At 36.5% G+C, this 23,373-nt stretch overlaps 1 protein-coding gene across 2 annotated transcripts in view; it reads left to right on the top strand.

The window, feature by feature from the left end:
- Positions 1-18,284, top strand: part of ORC2 (origin recognition complex subunit 2) — a 50,047-nt gene extending 31,763 nt beyond the window's left edge. Inside the window, exons 11-18 of one of the 2 annotated variants that reach the window (XM_012739053.3) lie at positions 510-619; positions 3,413-3,545; positions 4,149-4,245; positions 9,250-9,396; positions 10,349-10,520; positions 13,473-13,534; positions 14,360-14,478; positions 17,055-18,284. In XM_012739053.3, coding sequence (XP_012594507.1) covers positions 510-619; positions 3,413-3,545; positions 4,149-4,245; positions 9,250-9,396; positions 10,349-10,520; positions 13,473-13,534; positions 14,360-14,478; positions 17,055-17,141 — 927 coding nt within the window. In that variant the 3' untranslated portion in view covers positions 17,142-18,284. The remainder of the gene's footprint in view (positions 1-509; positions 620-3,412; positions 3,546-4,148; positions 4,246-9,249; positions 9,397-10,348; positions 10,521-13,472; positions 13,535-14,359; positions 14,479-17,054) is intronic. The other variant, XM_076005792.1, reaches the window with a different exon arrangement.
- The last annotated feature ends 5,089 nt before the right edge of the window (positions 18,285-23,373 follow it).

Raw genomic sequence — 23,373 nt, 5'->3', positions numbered from 1 at the left:
ACTCCTGACCTCGAGCAATCCGCCCGCCTCGGCCTCCCAGAGTGCTAGGATTACAGGCGTGAGCCACCGCGCCTGGCCGGAAATAGTTTTTTTTTTTTTTTTGAGACAGAGTCTCACTTTGTTGCCCAGGCTAGAGTGAGTGCCGTGGCGTCAGCCTAGCTCACAGCAACCTCAAACTCCTGGGCTCGAGTGATCCTTCTGCCTCAGCCTCCCGGGTAGCTGGGACTACAGGCATGCGCCACTATGCCCGGCTAATTTTTTTTTTTTTATATATATATATATCAGTTGGCCAATTAATTTCTTTCTGTTTATAGTAGAGACCGAGGTCTCGCTCTTGCTCAGGCTGGTTTTGAACTCCTGACCTGGAGCAATCCGCCCGCCTCGGCCTCCCAAGAGCTAGGATTACAGGCGTGAGCCACAGCGCCCGGCCTGGAAATAGTTTTAATGTGGATTGATTTGATGTATGTGGTTTGAGAATAATTTTTCCCCTCCTCTTCCTTTTTTTTAAGCAAACGTTGCATAACTTATTGAGCAAGGTTTCTCCTTCCTTTTCTGCTGAACTTAAACAACTAAATCAACAATATGAAAAATTATTTCATAAATGGATGCTGCAGTTACAGTGAGTATTATTATAAACTCTTATAAAATAAATAGTTAAATCTTTTTGTTAAATCAAAGTAATTTAACATATTTAACTTTCTTTCACAATGAGCTTGATATACTTGTTTATATATAAAATAATTAGAGAAATAGATGTTTTCCTTATTTTATGACTCAAATATAGAAATGTCATTGTATGACTCCTCTCAGAAATTTTAGTTTTTAAGAAACTTATGTTTTTAAGTTTATTAGACTTGATATTGATAAAAATAAATAGCACTTCCCAGAATTAAAAATTATTACTTATAAAAATATTTGAAAATGTAATTTTTCAAGGTTAATAAATATATCAATTATATTTTCATTCAGTTTTCCACAGCGTAGCTTCTTAAATGAAAGGTTATATTGCCTTTATATGCATGTACTATAGACTTTCAGAAATATATGAGTAGATTTGTTCTGTGAACATCATTTTGCCATTTTAACATTATTTCTTTTTTTGAGACAGAAGCTAGCTCTGTTGCCCTAGATAAGAGTGCAGTGGTGTCATCATAGCTCACAGCAACCTCAAACTCCTGGGCTCAAGGGATCCTCCTGCCTCAGTCTCCCAAGTAGCTGGGACTACAGGCATGTGCCACCATGCCTGGCTAATTTTTTTCTGTATATTTTTAGTTGGCCAATTAATTTCTTTCTATTTTTAGTAGAGACGGGGTCTCGCTCTTACTCAGGCTGTTCTGGAACTCTCTGAGCTCAAGCTATCCTCCCACCTTGGCTAGGATTACAGGCCTGAGCCACCACACCCGGCCCATTTTAACATTATTTCTTAGAGTATTTTTTTCAATTTTATCATTTTTCTGATGCCTTAATTTTCCATTAAAATACCTAGCAGAGTGATTAAAATAGTATTTTTTAAACTATAATTGCCTTTTTTTTTTAATTAAAAAAAATTTTTTTAGAGGCAGGTCTCACTATGTTGCCTAGGCTGGTCTTAAACTCCTGGCCTCAAGTGATCCTCCTGGCTTGGCCTCTCAAAGCACTGAGATTACCAGTGTGAGCCAGTGTGCCCAGCCATTAAACTATAATTGCTTTTATATTTGTATTTAAAATATCTTAACATAAGGAAGTGCTTAAAATGTATACTAATATAAACATACACACACACATTGTCACTGGGGTAAATAAGAAGGCAGGTAAGCAATAAGAACATAGAGAAATTGTCACAATTGCCCTCAGTTGATCCTGGTTTTCCTTTGCCAATAATATGTCCAAGGGTTATGCTGAGAAGGGAATGATTATCTTCCCTGCAAGGACCTCAGCTTCTCTCGATAACTGTTTATGGGTCTGTGCATTATAAATTTATAAGGGAGCTCTTTGCTCTAATCCCATCCCCCAGCCCATCAGTTCTTCATCTCCCAGTGTATCAATGCAGATAACTTTGATTTGCTCTGCTTCCCAGATTAGACCTTATATATAGTCAGCTACTTCAGAATTGCTAGCTCTCTGAATTCCCTTGCCTCTTTCTTTCTGATGCTTCAACATTGCTAATTTCAACCTTTGTGGGTTATCTCTTTTCTGTTCTTCTATTTCTAGGCTATGCTGGATTGTCAGAGAGCATCATGTAAATACTATTTCCTTCATAAACAGTCATGGAGTTAGACTTTAGCTTGATCCCCTAGTGCAGGAGTCCTCAAACTTTTTAAACAGGGGACCAGTTCAATGTCCCTCAGACCGTTGGAGGGCCATTGGAGAGTGCAGCACACATTCCACACATGGGCACTATGGCCCCGGGACAAGTCGTCTGCTAAGCAGGACAGGCAGCAAAATGTCCTTGCCGGGCTGCATGTGGCCCTCAGGCCGTAGTTTGAGGACCCCTGCTAGTGCTTGGTGTTCTGGGTGATCTCTTTCGCTTTCTTGGCTTCAATTGGTTTTTGTGTATGAATGACTCTCATAACTCTTATCTCCAACCCAGACCTCACACCTCAGCAGCAGACTTGGATATCTGAATGAATATTGGACGTTTCCACTTAGATGTGTTATAAATAATTTAGCATACATAAAATTGAACTCCTCTTAAACCAGTTGTTTCCACCTGACCCTGCTAATGCAGAACAGAATATCAGTCGCCCCATTCATATAGTTGCCTATGGCAGAAAACTGAATCATTCTTAAATATTCCATTTCCCTCACCCTCCACATCTAATCCATCTCCAAATCCTATTAGTTAACCTACTGTAAAGCTCTTGACACCTTACATTTTTCCCCATGGCATCTAAGTTCTTCACCTTGGGCAGTTTTGTTCCTCCTTCCTATTCATTATGATCTTTCTGAAAAGATAATGTTACTTTGCTACTTAAAACCTTTCTGTGAACACCTTGTTAGTTATTTTTTAAATACTCATTGCCCTTGGAATAAAGTCTAATTAACATCTTAGTATGACTTAATAAAATCTTTGTTATGTGGCCCCTGCTTACCTTTCTAACTCAATCCATCAATTTAAACTTTGCTTCAGCCTGTAGAACTGTTTAGTGCCCTTTACTGGAAATGGTCTCCCTTGCTTCCAGGCATCTTGTCACTTGAATGGTAATAGGAACTGGAGAGAAAGCTGCTGAAGAAGCTGGAACTATAAACTTGGTACACAAATAATGAAATTGTGCCCTTACCTTGTATAATTTGGGAATCGATAATTCAGTTATTTAACCATCCCAGTTCTTCCTGCATTCTTTGTAAGGTTACTTTAAGGAAATTGGTTGATAATAAAATTGTAAATAAGAGATATAAACTTTAATTTCATGAATACTGTCTTTCCTAACAGCCTTGGGTTCAACATTGTGCTTTATGGTTTGGGTTCTAAGAGAGATTTGCTAGAAAGGTTTCGAACCACCATGCTGCAAGATTCCATTCATGTTGTCATCAATGGCTTCTTTCCTGGAATCAGTGTAAAATCCGTAAGTTTCAAAAATGTTAAAGGGAACAGCATTATATTTCCTGCCAATCTATACCCCCACATTAATGAGGATGCTATTCCTTATCCTGGAGCATTAAGTGTAAAGGATTTTTGTTTTAGCCTTCACACTAGTAGGATTAAACAGTGCTTAGGATCATGTGTTTTGACTCAGAAGGATCTACCTTTGAAACCCCATCTTTGAATTTCCTACTTGTAACTGACAGGTATTAAAATGTAGGAAAATGTTAGCTTTGTCTACTATAGCAAATATTAAATATCAATGGTACTTCGCTGAAGGACAGGATTTGGGGATCTTCAATTTTATTGTACTTTTATGTCATTTTGGTACTCTAAAAATAATAAAAATATAAACAATAGTTTGAGTTCCACAGTACATTTATCATAGATCATTTTTATTTTAAATGCTCATATCTCTTCATCGTTTGAAAATTAATTTAAAGCTTTTGGAACTGGATATTAACCAATGTAGTATTCCTTTTATAAAGTATCCTTAGCATAAAGGATTGATTTGCTAGTTGTGTTTGTCCTATATGACAGAATAAATTGTAATTGATATGGTACCTCTTGCACTTGTATTTTATAGGTCCTGAATTCTATAACAGAAGAAGTCCTCAATTATATGGGTACTTTCCGAAGTGTACTGGATCAACTAGATTGGATAATAAACAAATTTAGAGAAGGTAACTTGAAATAGACGTTCTGTGGTTTTAGGGTGAAGTTACTTATTCATGTATTTGTATACACAAAAAGGATTATTTTAATAATGACACTTGTCTCAGTGCTGATTTAGATTTCTCTAAAATAATTTGTTCTTTTTCTATGAACTTTTTTTTAAATCTCATGTAATTTATTGATTATTGTACAGAAAGTGAAAAACAATGGTTGGGTATCATCATAACATTGAAAATTCATAAGTTGAAATAATATTATTTAGGGACCATCTATATTTTACAAATAGTAAATTACTGTTTATTAAAAGGATTTGTTCTGTAAAATTTGGATTTAGTCAAAAGGCTACACTCAGGATGCAGAAGGTCACATGTGGTCCCAAGGCCACAGGTTCCCCAATGCCATCTGAATCTTATCTCCACCATTACTTACTCTACCATTACTTTCTGCATGGCCCTGGGCAATTCACTTTCTCTCTCTAAGCTTCAGTTTTCTTTTTTTTTTTTAATTAATCAAGATGCTATGTACAAAATTTTTGTTACAAGTGAGCTCATATGTTACCTTTGATCATTTTGCTTTTTAGAAACTTAAATAATTTAGCTCCAGTTAGTGTTCTGTATTCTACAGTGATCCAGTTATGCCCACAAGATTTCTGTGGGTTTTCAGCAGATTTTCTCTAGCTTCAATTTTCTGTCACACCATCTTTTCTTTCCCTTATCTACGTCATATAAAAGTTCTTTCTTGGTCATGGCGGCATCCACCCAAATATGGATCTCTGTCATTTCCTGGATTTCTTTACTTTTTAAGCTCCTAAAAGGTACACACTTATTCACACATGTTTTGTTTTGTTTTTAATTTCAGAATATTATGGGGAAGCTTCAATTTTCTTAACTGCAAAATTGAGCTAATAATAGTAGTAACCTCATAGATTTGTTTTGAGGATGAATGAGATAATGCACATAAGCCAAGTCTCATTTCATTTCCAAGTGACAGAATCCCAAATCAAACTGACTTTAAGCATAAAAAGGAATTTATTGGTTCACATAACTGTAAAGAACAGGAGAAATAGCTTCAGGCACAGCTGAATCCAAGGGCTCTAATGATGTCCTCAGAAGCAACTCCCTAGACTCTATTTTATTTTGCTCTGGCTCCATTCTCAAACAGGCCATGCCAAATATTTTTTCACCAAAACTACAATCCTAGTTTAAATCACCACCTCCTCTACCTCAGTAACTCAACAGCCTCCTAACCTGTCTCCCTTCTGCCTCTACCCCCAGCCCTCATCCCTAGTCTATCACAGAGTTATCTTTTACAAATGTGAATCAGATCATATGACTCCTCTGCTCAAAACCTATCAAAAGCTTCTCAGAGTAAAATCCAAACCCCTCTCATGACTTGAGAGGCCCTTCAAGATCTGGCCTCTGCCTGCTCTACCTGAACTCATTACTGCTTTCTCTCCTCTTCTTTCATTTTATTGTACTAGCTTTCTTTCTCTTCTTCCTCATGCTGGGGGTGTTCCCTTGGCCAGGAACTCATCCCTGTGGCTTGTTCCATCACTTCATTCAAAACTCAATTCCCCTTGATCTCATTTCTCCTCAGCTTCCATCCTCACAACTTCAAGTCCAGCAGGAAAAACAGAGCTTTCTTTCCCAACAGTTTGAACATAAGTCCAGGGCTCTTCTATGAACAGGTTTTGTTTTGCCAGTATGAAGTGCTTCCAGCTGAGTGGTACATCTTTGATATTTTTATATTGTTTAATATGTTTATTAAACATTCTTATTTTCTTATATCACTACATTGGAATAATTTCATATACTAAGATCTATGGAATGGGGAAAAGACTTTTTTTTGTTATTCTTTCAGTATGGATGTTTTGGTTATGTAAGCATATCAGAAAATTGAAAATAATACTATTCAGTCTATAATAATTGTCATTTAGTCATTGCTTAAGAATTAAAAGGAGTAACTGATACTGCTTAATTGGTTTGATAGATAGTTTTTGTTTAGAATGATAATAATCCTAGCTCCATTTCCATAGCACTTTTATTTACCTTGTCAATATCCCGGTGCATTCTTAAGTATTTCCTTCTCTTTGTTTCCTAGCTGAAATGTTTTCTGTCCCAAATTTCTTCCCTTCAGGCTTCTAAGCCCATTTTATCTATAGTCCTTTTTTATATGCATAGACAATATACATTCTTATACCAACTCTACACATTTGAAACAAGTACAGTTGATTCTCATCATGACTCACAAATTCTATAATTCCAAATTCAGGTACTCACTAACATTTATTTGTAATCCCAAAATCAATATTCTTAGCACTTTTACAGTCATGTGTGGACATGCAGAGTGGCAAAAAATTTGAATAGCCCACTGCACACATTCCCAGCTGAGATCAGACAAGGCAATAATACTCTGCCTTCTCGTTTCAACTCTCAGACTGTAAAACAAGTGTCTTTTTTTTTTTGCATTACTTAATGCTACATTTTCCACACTTTTGTGTTTTTTGTTAGTGATTTGGCTATTTAAAATGGCCCCAAGTACAGTACTAAAATACTGTCCAGTGTTTCTAAGCACAAGAAGGCTGTGGTGTGCCCTGTGGAAAAAACACCTGTGTTACATAAACTTCCTTCAGGTGAGAGTTATAGTGCCGTCGACTGTGAGTTCAATGTTAAAGGATCAACAATGTGTATTAAAAATAAAATGTATCTTCCTGTAATGCTAGCACTCTGGGAGGCCAAGGCAGGTGAATTGCTCAAGGTCAGGAGTTCAAAACCAGCCTGAGCAAGAGCGAGCCCCCATCTCTACTATAAATAGAAAGAAATTAATTGGCCAACTAATATATATAGAAAAAATTAGCCGGGCATGGTGGCGTATGCCGGTAGTCCCAGCTACTCGGGAGGCTGAGGCAGCAGGATCGCTTGAGCCCAAGAGTCTGAGGTTGCTGTGAGCTAGGCTGATGCCACGGCACTCACTCTAGCCTGGGCAACAAAGTGAGACCCTATCTCAAAAAAAAACCACAAAAAAACAATCAATCAATCAATCAATAAATAAATAAATAAATAAATAAATAAAATAAATGTGTCTTTAACAGAAACACATATAAAACAAAATTATATATTAACCGGTTGATAAAAATGTTCTCACAGGAACCTAACCTTGTATTTCCTGTAGGAGCAATGGTTCAGTATTCACTGATTCAGTGTTTGCAGCAACTTTATAGAACATAATGAGAGTCAAGTATGTGTATTTCACTGAACCCCAAAACTAATTGCATATATGAACATTCCTTGTTCATTGATTATATAGGCATATAATGAATCACTAGCATGTTTTTCATAAGATAAACAAATCTGCTTAGTTTGTTTTCAGTTCTTTCAACCTTATTATTTAATTAAAAATCAATTGCTGCAGTATTTTACCCCTATAATTTTGGCTTATTTTTCTGGACCCTCTTTAGTTTTCAATATCCATTTTCATAATTAATATGTTCTCCTACTTGTAGAATAACAAAAGCATTATTTTTTATCCCTTTACAGCAGATCCTTGTAAGACAACCCAATATTGTTTGTATGTTCATTAAAATAGATGCCTACGTCATTTAATGTGTGTGTGTGTATACATGTATGGGTGTGTTTTTTTCACACTGTTGACTATGGTGACTTCTAGAATTCAAGGAACCTGAGATTTTCAAAATGTTTCATCTCAGAATCTTTGTCACTATGGTGTCTCTCTTGTCCATCAACCTCCAGCCTCTGAAAGGCTTATCTTCCAACATATATGCCAAGTGTCCCATTTCTTACCCAGTCTCCTGAGAGACTTATCAATACCCTTGCCTTTTAAACATACATAGAAAAAATTTTTCTTTGATTCTAGTGACACTTTAAAATTTTATTTCCCTATTTTCATATGATTTCAGAGTTTTTGAAGACATACCACCTTCTATTTTTTTTTTACCTATTTCCTTTTAATTTCTTTGTTCCATGCTACCAGAACTGTATGTTTGATAGTCACTTGTAATTTCTTTCTTACTAACATTATTGACCTTGCCTTATTCTTTAATCTTGATCTCTGTTGTATTTGATGGTGTCAGCAGCTTCATCCTCTAAACTCTTCCTTCACTGACTTATAATAATAATTTCTCTAACCCCCACTGCTAAATTTGACTGGCTATAAAAAAATAAAAAATAAATAAATAATAATAATTTCTCTGAACTTTCTGATGCCTTGAGCAATATCCTAAACTCCTTTCCCCTTCTTTAGTCTCCTTTGGCTTTTGTAATAATCAGAGTTTTCAATATAATCTTTAAATGCTTAATGATAATTCTTTTTCTTCTTTTTATGGTATACCCTCCACTCCCACATTGTAATGCAACATGCATAGATTCTCCTCCAATCTATTATATGCATCTTGCCTTTTTTTCCTATGCCTTATTAAAACCTGCCTTCTGTAGGGCCAGATTTAAGTGCTAACCATGTCTTGCCTATTTTATTATGAGTGAATGACATATCTTCTCAAATAAATTGCATACCCCTAAGCAGTCATTATTTTATCATATACTACTTTGGTATATTTCTTAAAACTTAGGTATTATGTGTAGTAAGGAAAATAACCACTGAAATATCATTGAAAATAATTATTGTGGCTGGGCGCGGTGGCTCATGCCTGTAATCCTAGCACTCTGGGAGGCCGAGGTGGGTGGATTGCTCGAGGTCAGGAGTTCAAAACCAGCCTGAACAAGAGCGAGACCCCGTCTCTACTATAAATAGAAAGAAATTAATTGGCCAAATAATATATATAGAAAAAATTAGCCAGGCATGGTGGTGCATGCCTGTAGTCCCAGCTACTCGGGAGGCAGAGGCAGCAGGATTGCTTGAGCCCAGGAGTTTGAGGTTGCAGTGAGCTAGGCTGACACCATGGCACTCACTCTAGCCTGGGCAACAAAGCAAGACTCTGTCAAAAAAAAAAAAAAGAAAAGAAAAGAAAATAATAATTGTATTCTTTTGCCTTTTAGATTCTTCATTAGAACTCTTCCTTCTTATCCACAATTTGGATAGTCAAATGTTGAGAGGAGATAAGAGTCAGCAAATCATTGGACAGTTGTCATCTTTACATAACATATACCTTATAGCATCTATTGACCACCTCAATGCTCCTCTCAGTAAGTTAAATATTACTGTTTTTCTTTCTTGAGTTATCAGTCTTATAAAATTAATTTTCTTAATGTTGTAAGTCATAAAATTTTTATTTTTTTTAGCATATTTTTCTCTGTTACTTTTATTTTCTTTTTTTTTTTTTTTTTTTTGATCAGGAGTCCACAGTGAATCTCTGTTACTTTTTTTTTTTTTTTTGAGACGGAGTCTCGCTCTGCCACCTGGCCTACATCAGCCTAGCTCACAGCAACCTCAAACTCCTGGCCTCAAGCGATTCTCCTGCTTAAGCCTCCTGAGTAGCTGGGATTACAGGTGCATACCACCATACCTGGCTAATTTTTTCTATTTTTAGTAGAGACGGGGTCTCACTCTTGCTCAGCTGGTCTTGAGCTCCTGACCTCAAGCAATCCTCCTACCTCAGCCTCCCAGAGTGCTAGGATTACAGATGTGAGCCACAGCGCCCAGCCTCCCTGTTACATGTTTAAAAGCACAGGTTGCCAAAATGTGTACCAATCTGATTTAGAACATAATTTTTGGAAATAAAAATTCAGATACTAATGGAGGGTGTTTTATACCTAAAGTTACATGAGGGAGAGAAGACCCAACTATTTTTGGGCTTTTTCCTCTTGGGGTATTGTAACATTTAATTTATGATCTTAATTCAGACTTTGTGATAATCTTATAGAACAAAATGTTAAATTATTAAATTTTTTTAAAGGATGCCTTGATAGTGCTAAGATATTTTCATTTATATTTAATGTACAAATAAAGATTCAGATGTGGTAGACAATGAAATTAGATTGTGAGTTACTGATTTGGATGGGGAGGTAGCAAAAGTGAAAAATTTTAGGATTCATTTTTATTTACTGCTTTCTCATTCTTTCCTAGAATGGAATTTAGCAACATGACAATATGAAAATAATTTGTAATTCTTGGTGTTTTTTTGATCATGTGCTCTAGTGTGGGATCATGCAAAGCAAAGTCTTTACAACTGGCTCTGGTATGAAACTACTACATATAGTCCTTATACTGAAGAAACTTCCTATGAAAATTCTCTTCTGGTTAAACAGTCTGGATCCCTACCACTTAGTTCCTTGACTCATGTCTTACGAAGCCTTACCCCTAATGCAAGGTAAGGATTAAAACCATATTTCTTCTTTAAAAAAACTCTATACGTTTTAATATTATATATGTACTACTAGGTTTTCATAGTGATGCTAAGGTCCCTACTTAGCTTGAAGGGTTAAGAGAAATAGTAGTAATAATAGTTGCCAGTACTGTATTATGCAGTAGGCAGAGTACTCAGTAGTAGTCTGTCAAATTGCCCAATACAGAAGTACCAAAATTTTTTTCTTAATACATTTTGAGCATTTAAGTGCTCATCGTGGAGAAAAAACAGAATTTGGTGGATTATACTTAAATGTTACAGTTATTTTTAATTACATATTGAACATTGTGATTCAAACAACTAAGCCCTTGACATGCAATAGGTCATTTGATCCTCATAACTAAGGTGGATAGTTAATGGCACAAAGATTTTGATGCTAATCTGCCTAGCTCCAAAGCTCATGCTCTTACACATCTCTGCATGATGTCTCCAGTGAAGCCCTTTCAGCAGCCTAACCAAGAAACATATCTGAATTAAGAAAAGCTGGATATAGCATAAGCCAGCAAAAAATAAATTGCATAGTTAGCCTGTTGTAAAAAGCTTTTAGTAGTAAACTCTACTCTGCCACAAGCATAAAATTCTATATTTAACAATATGAAGTGTTAAAAAACAACAAACCTTGCTAAGAATAGATAATGAAGATTTGAGTAGTTGAAAAGAAATATTGTATTCTTGGGTATGTAGACTGAATATTATTAATATAAGGGTAACTATCCTTCTCAAGGTAGAAATGTATTAGACCTATAAATTAATCAGTATGAATGGGTTTTTTGCTTTAAATTAGATAGAAAATTCAGTTTCCTAAAAAATAAGCGAGACTAGCAAAGACAGTTTCTGTTTTTAAAAAGGACAATGAGGGGACACTTCTGGTCAAGAGGGCATAATACTTTCACACTTTAATTCATCTCCTCCTGTTCCAAACATGCAGCATAATAAATAAAAACAAAAATAAAAAACATAGCCTGGCTCAAAATATGAACATCTCAATTGGAACAGAACTATCAAGCAGTGAGTAGAGTTGCGCACAGCCCAGCAGAGCTGAAGCTACAGCCTAGCTGACTCTGGGTCTAGAAGCAGCATTGGCAGCCATATCAATGTGAATAAAAGTTAAAAGTATGCATGGAAATAAAAAATACCTATTTCAGAATGATAAGGAACAGTGCATAGAGGATGGGTACAGATAAACTCTCAGGTATTTCTTTTTTGTTTTGTCCAGCAATTTTTTTTTCATTTAATTTTCATTTATGTGTGTGTTAGGTAGAGGCATGGGGGATTAACTTTTTGTTTTGAGATAATTATAGCCTCACAGGAAGCTACAAAAAAATGTACAGGGAAGTCTCATGCACCCCCTTCCCCAACCAGCACCTCATCCCCCACCACCATCTCACACAACCAGGGTACAATATCAAAACCAGGAAATTAACACTGGCACAATCCTGTCTATAGAACTTATTCGTATTTCATCATTATACAGGCACTCATTTGTGTGTGTATGAAAGTGTGTGTGTGTGGCTTTATGCAGTTGTGTCACATATAGCCTTGCATAACTACCACCACAGTCAAGATACTCAACTGTACCATCACAAGACTCCATTATGTTAATCTTCAAATGCTAATTTTAATGAATTTTATTACTCTATAAAGCTGATTTGTATAGATGCAGGCACTTCGTGGTAAATATATAAAATAAAATTAAAAAATAAAGAAAAAAAGCTGATTTGTATACTAAACATAAGATTGGCATTTATTAATATTGAAATATGCATTAAATGGTTACCTAATCAAAATTTTTGGTAGAATTGGGAACAGAAAAGGTCTTCATTCTATTTTATTATACTTACTGCTAAAGGAATATCAGAAGTTGCTAATATAAGTTGGCAGTCCATGCAGTGTAAGAACTCACAACATTAAATATGGCATTGACTAATACAAACATTTTTTAGTTTGGCATACCTAAAAATCTGTGTGCTAGCCTCCAACACCTTTTTTAAAAACTTAAGCTATTTTGAAATTTTGGTTCATTCTGCAAACTCCAGCATCATTTAGTCTTTACTTGGTATGAATGTGATTGATCAAAAATTTTAACCAAAATTTAACTCTGGAGTCAATAGCAGTACTTAGCTAAAAAGTAGTCATTCAGATGATTATAGTAATTGTTTTCCTAGATCATTGTAAAAATGAAAATGCAAAGATTAAAATTATTGACATACCTAAGTACTCCTGGGAATCTTAGTTTGTGTAACACTACTTCCAACCTCATAGTTCCACTTGGTTCACTCCTGTGAAAATAATTCAAAATATGAAAAAATATATATAGTTTTATTTAATGCAAGGTTATTTTTAATAATCTAAAATTGGAGGCTGGGTGCGGTGGCTCACGCCTGTAATCCTAGCACTCTGGGAGGCCGAGGCGGGTGGATTGCTCGAGGTCAGGAGTTCAAAACCAGCCTGAGCAAGAACAAGATCCCATCTCTACTATACATAGAAAGAAATTAATTGGCCAAATAATATATATAGAAAAAATTAGCCGGGCATGGTGGCGCATGCCTGTAGTCCCAGCTACTCAGGAGGCTGAGGCAGTAGGATTGCTTGAGCCCAGGAGTTTGAGGTTGCTGTGAGCTAGGCTGATGCCACGGCACTCGCTCTAGCCTGGGCAACAAAGCGAGACTCTGTCTCAAAAGAAATAAAAATAAAATAAAATTGGAAACCAAAAATACTATTACCTTTTTCTTAAAAGGAAATAAAAAAGCTTTTTCTGTTTAAGTAGGCAAGGATATGATATTCCTTGCAGAAAGGAATGGAAGATAATGCAGACAGGCCAAATATTTAACATTTTCTCTGTGTATTTTACTGCTAGCTGTTGTCTTTTGATGTTAACATTCTGGATTTAAATTTGTTTTTTGTTTTATTCCTTAGGGGAATTTTCAGGCTACTAATAAAGTATCAGCTGGATAACCAGGATAACCCTTCTTACATTGGTATACAATATTTATGATATTAAATTGTGTAACTTTTGTTTTATCCCATAAATCCCTTTTTCTGGAATCTAATGATAACACTACACTTTTTCACAACAGTGAATTAGTAATCATTCTGTGATGGGTATGTCTGCCACATAGCAGATTTCCAAGCAGCCCTGCCAATACAAAAGACAAACCAAGTTTACCTTTAAAATTCTCTGTGCTAACTATGGATGTGTCTCTGCCAGTTACATATGTTTCATATACTGGGCATCTTAGGAGATATTCTTCCCCTGTGGCAAAAATAATGTGTTAATTTAAACAAACATTTTAGTAATTGTTCCACTCTCAAGACTTACTAGTGCTTTCTTTAAAAGTCAACTTTAAGCTGGGTACAGTGGCACACAGCCTATAGTCCCAGCTACTCAGGAGGCTGAGGCAGGAGGATCACTTGAGCCCAGAAATTCAAGTCTATAGTGCACTATGATTGCACCTGTGAATAGCCACTGCACTCCAGCCTGGGCAACATAATGAGATCCCACCTCTAAAAATAAATACATAAAATAAAGGTTAACTTTATGCTATTTAAAACTTCCTATAGGGTTATGTTATACTTGATCACAGCTGACTAGTTTCACCAGTCAGCTCTCTTTAAAAGCTATAAGCCATAATATGTATGCCTAAAAGTTCTCTAATTTTGCTTCTTCCTATTTTTCTTTATCAATGCTTATTGACTGCTCTGGCATAACATGCCAACAGCACTTTTGTTCTGTGTCCTTTGTCATACATGGGATCATGTGTTAAACGCTGACTTATGTTTATATCTCCTTTTGAACTCACCAGGACTTTCTTTTCAAGATTTTTACCAACAGTGTCGGGAGGCATTCCTCGTCAATAGTGATTTGACACTCCGGGCCCAGTTAACTGAATTTAGGGACCACAAGCTTATAAGAACAAAGAAGGTAAAACTGTATTGTAGCATTGTATGCCAGGAATAGTATATATCATTTACTTAGGGACAAGTATACCTTTGACTCAAACCTGATTTTGAAACAGGTTCCATGATAGGTCACAAGGATTCATTTAGGCAGCGTGCCATTTGAGTTGTGTAAAAAGAACCCTGGTAAAAGTACTCTGCTTCAGAGCAGAAAACATCTAGTACAGAGTTAGAGGCATTTAGATATATGAATCAAATAATTCTATTTCCTTCTCTCTTCCCTCTACCTCATTCATCAATAGTCTATATTTATTGAGTACAAACTATGTATCAGATATTGCACTAAGTAATAGGATATAGTAGTAAGCAAACCTAGTTGTTTTTCTTAAAGTCTAATAGGGGAGATGAACATTAGTAAAGTAATCACACACATGTAAAATGTCAACTGTGTTAAGTAAGTCCTATAATCCAAAAGAGCATATTAAAATAGATGGATTTGACCTAATTATGGATATCAGAAGAGACTACTGAGCTGTGATCTAAAGGAGGACTGGGAGATAACTAGTCAAAAAGGGAAGGGAAGTGTATTCCAGACTGGGAACAGCATGCAGGGAGACCCTGGAACAAAAAGACCAGCATGGCACAAGATGAGGCTAAAGAAAGTGTAATGTAAAGGCTAGACCATACATGTCTTTTAGTCCAAGGAAAGGATTTTAATATTTATTCTAAAATAATGAAAAGTCATTCAAAAAATTATTCTAATTCTCGTGTGGAGAGTAGAATGGGACAGAATAGGATGGGACTGTCAAAAGTGCATGCACAGAGGCCAGCCAGGAATGGTTTAATAGTTTGGGTCAGGCCGGGCTCGGTGGCTCACACCTGTAATCCTAGCACTCTGGGAGGCCAAGGTGGGCGGATTGCTCGAGGTCAGGAGTTCGAAACCAGCCTGAGCAAGAGCGAGACCCCGTCTCTACTATAAATAGAAAGAAATTAATTGGCCAAATAATATATATAGAAAAAATTAGCCGGGCATGGTGGCACATCCCTGTAGTCCCAGCTACTCGGGAGGCTGAGGCAGTAGGATTGCTTGAGCCCAGGAGTTTAAGGTTACTGGAGCTAGGCTGATGCCATGCACTCACTCTAGACTGGGCAACAAAGCGAGACTCTGTCTCAAAAAAAAAAAAAAATATATATATATATATATGTACACATGTACACTTGGGAGACAAAATTGAGAAGAATTGATGATCAATTTGATGTGGGGGCCAAGGGAAAGGAAAGTGTCAAGAGAGATTTCTGGTTTATTCTAGTTTTTCATCGAATTATAGTGGTATCCTAGCCTGATGGTGGGATCATTGGATGATAAACTGGAAGAGCAACATTTTGGGGAGACAAATGATGACTTCATGATCTTAGTTTGGACTTATACTATTTGAGGTTCCTTTGAGATTTCCAGCTAGGCAGTTGGATACCTGGGACAAGATACCAGAGGAAAGATCTGAGGTGGAGTTACAAGATTATAATTACTATGTTTTTAGATTGTAACTGAAACCAGGCATTGGGACCACCAAGAGGGAAGACATTTAGTGAGATTAAAAAGCCGGGAATTAAGCCTAGAAGTCTGACATTTAACAGTCAAGTAAAGGATAAGCCTACAGAGATGAGAGAAACAGCTAGAGAACTAGGAAGAAAACCAGGATGTGATGTCACTGAAGCCAAGAGAAGCACATTTTAAGGAAGAGAGAATAGTCAACTGTGTCACATGCTGCTGAGAGGCCAAAAAGATGAAGCCTGAAAACATCTATGGAATTTAGAAATATGGAATTCCCTGGTGGTCTAAACAAATGACGTAATAATAGGAGCAGAAGCTATATTGAACTGTATTGAGTGAGAAGTGGGGAAATGGAGCCTGCCATTATAGACAACTCTCCTGGAAAGCTGCAGAGGTAGGATAATAGATGGAGAGGAATGAAGGAGTCTAGTGAGGGTTATTTAAAAATTGGACATGCCTGAATATATTTAAAAGCCAATAGGGGCCAGGCACGGTGGCTCACACCTGTAATCTAAAAACTCTGGGTAGCCAAGGCAGGAGGATTGCTTGAGGCCAGCAGTATGAGACCAGCCTGAGCAAGAGCAAGACGCCTTCTCTACAAAAAACAGAAAAATTAGCTGGGTGTGATGACACCACTGCACTCTAGCCAGGGCAGGGCGATAGAGCGAGACCCTGTCTCAAAAAAAAAAAAAAAAAAAAAAACAATAGGGAAGGATCTTGCTGAAAGGGGAAATAAAAAAGGGAAAAAGCAGTAGTGTCAGAGTCTGGACAGGGCAGGTGAATGAAAAAGGATCTAAAGCACAGAAAACAAAATAACTATTCCCCTACCCACCCTCCAGTGAGTCTTTTCCACTATAAAGTGGTTTAACTGTAACTCAGTATATGTAAATATATATACCTCTGTGCCCTTTTGCCTTAATTTTTATACTTATATATTTACTTAAAAACATTGCATCAAGGAAATCAAATCCATTTTTTCTTTAACCTGTAATAGTGTTCAAATACCTCTTATGAATGACTAACATACAGAGTATTCTTTCATCTTTTAGGGAACTGATGGAGTGGAATATTTATTAATTCCTGTTGACAGTGAAACATTGACTGATTTCTTGGAAAAGGAAGAAGAGGAAGCTTGAAGCTATCTTTTACTCCTGAACCTTCCATGAAAGGGTTGTTGTACCCCAGCTGCCACTCCTCTAGTGGAAAGTGTTGTGTTTACATCCATTAGATTATTTTTCCAGCGTACAAGATTTCAATTTGGGAAGGGAGGGATGTCATCAATTAGAACTTTTGATTAGCCTGGCCAGTGTACCGTCTCTAGTACTATGCAGCGGTGCTCAAGTTGGAGAAAATGTGCCTTTCATTCATTACCTCTCTGGAGAGACTTCTTGCTGGAATGAACAGTGTGCTCAGGGACTATTTGGAACTGGATGTTTTTGAATTCTTTTATACTAGAGATATTCCTAATTTTTTGAGGGCCTTTTAACACTCCCCGAGCTGATTGTTTGCAAGTGTGCTTGTTCCAGAGTATGGAAGTATAAAGACACAGGCATAATGTGAATTGGTTTTGTTTGCTGTGGTGTGTGCCGAAACCAATGAGTGTAATGGAGAAGGCAGGTCATCTTTCACTGTTTCTGAAACAACAAAAGATATAGAAAGATATAGATTGGGAAGAAGTAGGTGATCCAGCTCTCTCCATTTGGACTTAGGCTACATACTTAGGGGTCAGGGGATAGGGAATATAATACTATTCAGTTGGGATAGTGGGAAAAACAAAGAGTATATAGGGTATATACCCAACCTAGAAAGCACATAAACAATGGATAATGATATTTGGAACAGTTAATGTCTGTGCCATAACTTTCATGATGCAAGTGAGAAGCCAGGCTAGAGAAATAAAATCCTGAATTACATTTTAGTAATTGTTTTCAAGACAACAGAAAATAAAAACATTTCATTATTCTTGTATATTGACATATTTTTCTTTTCTTGAATAACATGCAGGTAAGTAGCATTTTAATGGCTGGCTGTAAATTAATCTTGATTCCTCTGTAAACCCCAAACTCACTGTATGATATTTGTTTTTGCTTTTTTTTCTTAAAATGATAATTTCAAGCCTTATAAATATTTGCACGAGCCTTTTTTCTTAGGAAAGAAAAAGAGGGTAACCTTGGCTACTGTTGTCAGCTTAGAGTTTTCACATACCCCCTGATATATTTTGTACTTGGAAATGAAATTCTTCCTTAAAATATCACTGCAATAAAATGTGTAATGCATCAGCATTTCTCACTCATTTCTTATCTTATAAACCTCTTCCACTAACATATTTACAAAAATGCTTGGAATTTTTTTTTATAGTTGTGGCATATAAGTAAGTATTTTCATGTTAAATCTATTAAGGATTTAGTCTTAAATATAACTGATAATCAAAATATTTAAATTTGTACATGAATATGATGTAAAAAATTTTGTTTTAGTAGTACCAAAAGATATTCAATGAAAGTGAATTTTCTTCCCACATCCTGATCCTAGTCTTTTAGGCAACCACTAATAGCAATTTCTTATGTATTCTTATGTATCCAGAGATACATAAGAAATGTATAATTCATAATTATACATAAGAAATGTATAATTTCTTATGTATTCTTATGTATCCAGAGATAGTCTATGCATTTATATTTGTCCATCTCCATTTAAAAACACAAATGGTAACATATATTTGCTGGTTTGCACCTTTTTTGCTTACTACATCTAGTTTATAATAATTGTTACCAGCCGGGCAAGACGCCTGTAATCCTAGTACTCTGGGAGGCAGAGGCAGGTGGATTGATTGCTCAAGGTCAGGAGTTCAAAACCAGCCTGAGCAAGAGCAAGACCTTGTCTCTGCTGTAAATAGAAATCAATTGGCCAACTAAAATATATAGAAAAAATTAGCCAGGCATGGTGGTGCATGCCTGTAGTCCCAGCTACTCGGGAGGCTGAGGCAGGAGGATCACTTGATGATGGGCAGATGCAAAAATCTGCACATTAAGTCACTAAAGGTTTTGTATATATTTTATATGGTAACAGTTATTTATTTTTGAGACAGAGTCTCACTCTGTTGCCCAGGCTAGAGTGCTGTGGTGTCAGCCTAGCTCACAGCAACCTCAAAACTCCATGGCACTCTAGCTGGGGCAAGAGAGTGTGAGACTTTGTCTCAAAAAAAAATTTTTTTTTGAAGTTCCTCAAATTTTATGAGTGTATCTTCCATATCTCCCCTTGGCAGAATTTTTATTAAAATATATGTTCGTTGACTTGTATCAGCATCATGTTCCTCAGATTCTAGCACTTAGGTTTTCACTACTAAGTCTCTAATTAATTTCTTCTGTGTCAACTTGCTTCCGTCAAGATTGAACAGACCTACTGAAACCTTAAAAGATTTTCTGGGTGCACTTAACAAAATGGTAAAAAAAAAAAAAAAAAAAAAAAAGAAAGGCACAGGAGCTGTAAAACATTTATTTATTTATTTATTTTTGAGACAGAGTCTCGCTCAGTTACCTGAGCCAGAGTGAGTGCTATGGCGTGAGCCTAGCTCACAGCAACCTCAAACTCCTGGGCTTAAGCAATCCTGCCTCAGCCTCCCGAGTAGCTGGGACTACAGGCATGCACCACCATGCCGGCTAATTTTTTCTATATATGTTTTAGTTGGCCAACTAATTTCTTTCTATTTATAGTAGAGACGGGGTCTCGCTCTTGCTCAGGCTGGTTTCAAACTTTAGAAGTTTGCTGTTTTCTTTTGTTTTTTTCCCAGCTAATTCAAATTTGGAGCCAGTAGCATTGTTCAAAATATACTTTCCTACATTCTAGGAGGTGAGATGACTCTTCCAGCTTAATCCTGAATAGCTTATGACACTGAGTCATAAGAGTCTGCCTTATCACAGACTGTGGCTCCTAAAAACTGAGGAGTGAATGAATTACTATGTAAATGACTTTGTTCCCAGGCTTTTTGTACTGTAATTACTTGATTTCTCCCTTAGGAGGGTGTCCCACATTTTAATTTCTCAAACTGCTGTTAAACCATTTTAATTAATGTTGAGCACTTACTACACAGAAGGTTCTGCCGAGAGTTGTAAGGATATTAAAATATGAAATAGCTATTTAAAAGGTTTTAATAACATTAAACTTTACAGTTTCCTTAATGTGTTAAATACATTTGAAATAATTGATGCTGTGAAAAATATAACTTTAAACATGAGTACAACATAAAACTCATTACCAAATTTTCATAACAATTTTTTATCATTTTGGCCCCAAGCTTTCCCATGTATTTCAGTCACCATTTTTACCTTTGCTTCCTAAAGTGTGGTCCTTAAAATGGCAGCATCACCATCTCTTGGGTGCCCAGAAATTGTAGGGCTCTATGCAAACATCTGAGTCAATCTGCATTTTAACTAAATCTCAAAAAATTGTTCTCATGCATTTTTTTCTTTTTTTTTGTCTCTCTCTCTCTCTCTTTTTTTTTTTTCTTTTTGAGATGGGATTTTGCCATGTTGCCCAGGCTTGTTTTGAATCCCTGGCCTCAAGCAGTCCTCTTGCTTCCACCTCCCAGAGTGCTAGGATCACAGGTATGAGCCACCACATGTGGCCTCTCATGCATGCTAAGGTTTGAAAAGCAAAGATACATACAACTAACAATCCGCATCTTAAAATAATACAAGTTGAGTATCCCTTATCCAAAATGGTTGGAACCCAAAGTGTTTCAGGTTTCAGATTTTTTTTTTTTTTTTTTTTGAGACAGAGTCTCACTTTGTTGCCCAGGCTAGAGTGAGTGCCATGGCGTGAGCCTAGCTCACAGCAACCTCAAACTCCTGGGCTTAAGCAATCCTGCTGCCTCAGCCTCCTGAGTAGCTGGGACTACAGGCATGTGCCACTATGCCCGGCTAATTTTTATATATATATATTAGTTGGCCAATTAATTTCTTTGTTTTTTATAGTAGAGACGGGGTCTCGGGGTCTCGCTTACGCTGGTTTTGAACTCCTGACCTTGAGCAATCCGCCCGCCTCGGCCTCCCAGAGTGCTAGGATTACAAGTGTGAGCCACCGCGCCCGGCCAGATTTTTTGTTATTTTGGAATATTCTTACTATATTCAGGCATACCTTGGAGATATTGCAGGTTCAGCTCCAGACCACTACAATAAAGCAAATATCATAAAGCAAGTCAAATGAATGTTTTGGTTTCCCAGTGCATGTAAAAGTTATCTTTATAGTTTATTAAGTGTACAATATCATTATATCTAAAAAAAAGTACATATCTTGATTTTAAAATATTACCAAAAGATGCTAACCATCATCTACGCCTCCACCAGGTCATAATCTTTTTGCTGGTGGAAGGTCTTGCCTTGGTTTCAGTAGGTGCTGATGGATCAGGGTCGTGGTTGCTATTGGAGTGGCTGTGGCAATTTCTTTTTTTTTTTTCCTACTGTTTTTCCCCCCCCTATATATGTATTTTTTTATTTCGGCATATTATGGGGGTACAGATTTTAAGGTTTCAATGCCCTTCCCCCCCCCAAAAGTCTGAGTTTCCAGCATGACCATCCCCCAGATGGTACACATCTCACTCATTATGTATGTATATACCCTCCCCCCTCCCACCTGCCCAATACCCTATTACTGTAGTACCTAGGTGTCCACTTAGGTGCTGCTCAGTTAATACTAGTTTGCTGGTGAGTATATGTGGTGCTTGTTTTTCCATTCTTGGGATACTTCACTTAGTAGTATGGGTTCCAGCTCTAACCAGGAAAATATAAGATGTGCTATATCACCGTTGTTTCTTAGAGCTGAATAGTACTCCATGGTATACATATACCACATTTTATTAATCCATTCTTGGATTGATGGGCACTTGGGCTGTGGCAATTTCTTTAAGACAATAGTGAAGGTTACCACGTCAGTTCACTCTTCCTTTCATAAGAGATTTCTCTCTTTAGCATATGATGATTTTGATAGCATTTTACTCCAAGTAAAACTTCTTTCAAAATTGGAGTCAATCCTTTCAAACCCTGCTGCTACTTTGTCACCTGAGTTTCTGTAAAATTCTAAATCCTTTATTGTCATTTCCTAATTGGCTTAATTTCAATATTATTGTGTCTTGGGATAGGGAGAGAGATGGAGAAATGGCTGGTCATTGGAACAGTCAGAACACAGAATGTTTATCAGTTAAGTTTGCCATCTTATTTGAGTGTGGTTCATGGTACCCTAAAACAATTACAGTAGTAACATCAAAGATCACTGATCAAAAATCATTGTAACAGATAAAATAATGAAAAGGTTTGAAATAATTGTGAGAATTACCAGAATGTGACAAAGACACAAAGTGAGTAAATGCTATTGGAAAAATGGTGTCAGTAGACTTGCTTGATGTAGGATTGCCACAAACTTTCAATTTGTAAAAAATGCAGTATCTGCAAAGTGCAGTAAATCAAGGTATGTTTGTTCTTAGCAGTTGAGCATCCCAAATCCGAAAATCTGAAACCCAGAATTCTCTAATGAGCCTTTTCAGCCCTTGAAAAGTTTCAAGGGCTTCCTTTCAGCCCTTGAAAAGTTTTGGATTTGGGAATACTTCAGATTTCAGCTTTCAGATTTGGAATGCTCAACCTATAACTACATTTTAGAGAAAGTTAACAGTTCTGGAAACCTGACAAGAATTATTCCTAAGTGATATTTTGTTTAAAAAGAAAAACTACAAAAAAAAAAAAGAAAAACTACAAAGGTTATGTTGGGTATTTTTTAGTTATTTAGTAATGTTAGCAGACCAATAAACTTTAAACTTTTATTATAGCAGTAATGTCATTTAAAAAAAAACTAGCAATAAGTATATCTAATCATAAACACATTCTTTGATCTATTAACCTTTTCTGGGTCTCTATCCAAAGGAATTAATCCATAACCTATAACTCCATGAGATAGATCCTTATTGCCATCATGAGTTACTAAGATGAAATAACATCAGAACTTAAGTGTGCTATAAAGAAGAGGTTTAAGAGTCACCGGGCCCTAGGTTTTCTTCAGCATCATTCCTGGCTACATTTTCCCTGCCTCCCACTGTCCACCACAATAATGCTGAGTTTATTAACTTGGGCTTTTTCAACATATTTGTGGTGTTTCTGTCCTCAGTGCATTTATTCAAGCTGTCCCTCTTGACTGAGTTCTCCCTTTTTCTAGAAAAGCTTCCCTATATGCCCTATGCATATCCTTCACATAGTTACTTAAAAGTTTATTGTAATTATCCAAATTTCTACCCTATCCTCCCCACATCTCTTTGGGCCCAGCACATAGAAAGCAAATGAAAGCAAATTATTAAGTGTATAATAGCATTATATCTAAAAAAAA

This window comes from Microcebus murinus, chromosome 8 (genome assembly GCF_040939455.1).
Source record: "Microcebus murinus isolate Inina chromosome 8, M.murinus_Inina_mat1.0, whole genome shotgun sequence".
Taxonomy (NCBI): domain Eukaryota; kingdom Metazoa; phylum Chordata; class Mammalia; order Primates; family Cheirogaleidae; genus Microcebus; species Microcebus murinus.
This window is presented reverse-complemented; position numbering and strand designations above follow the sequence as displayed.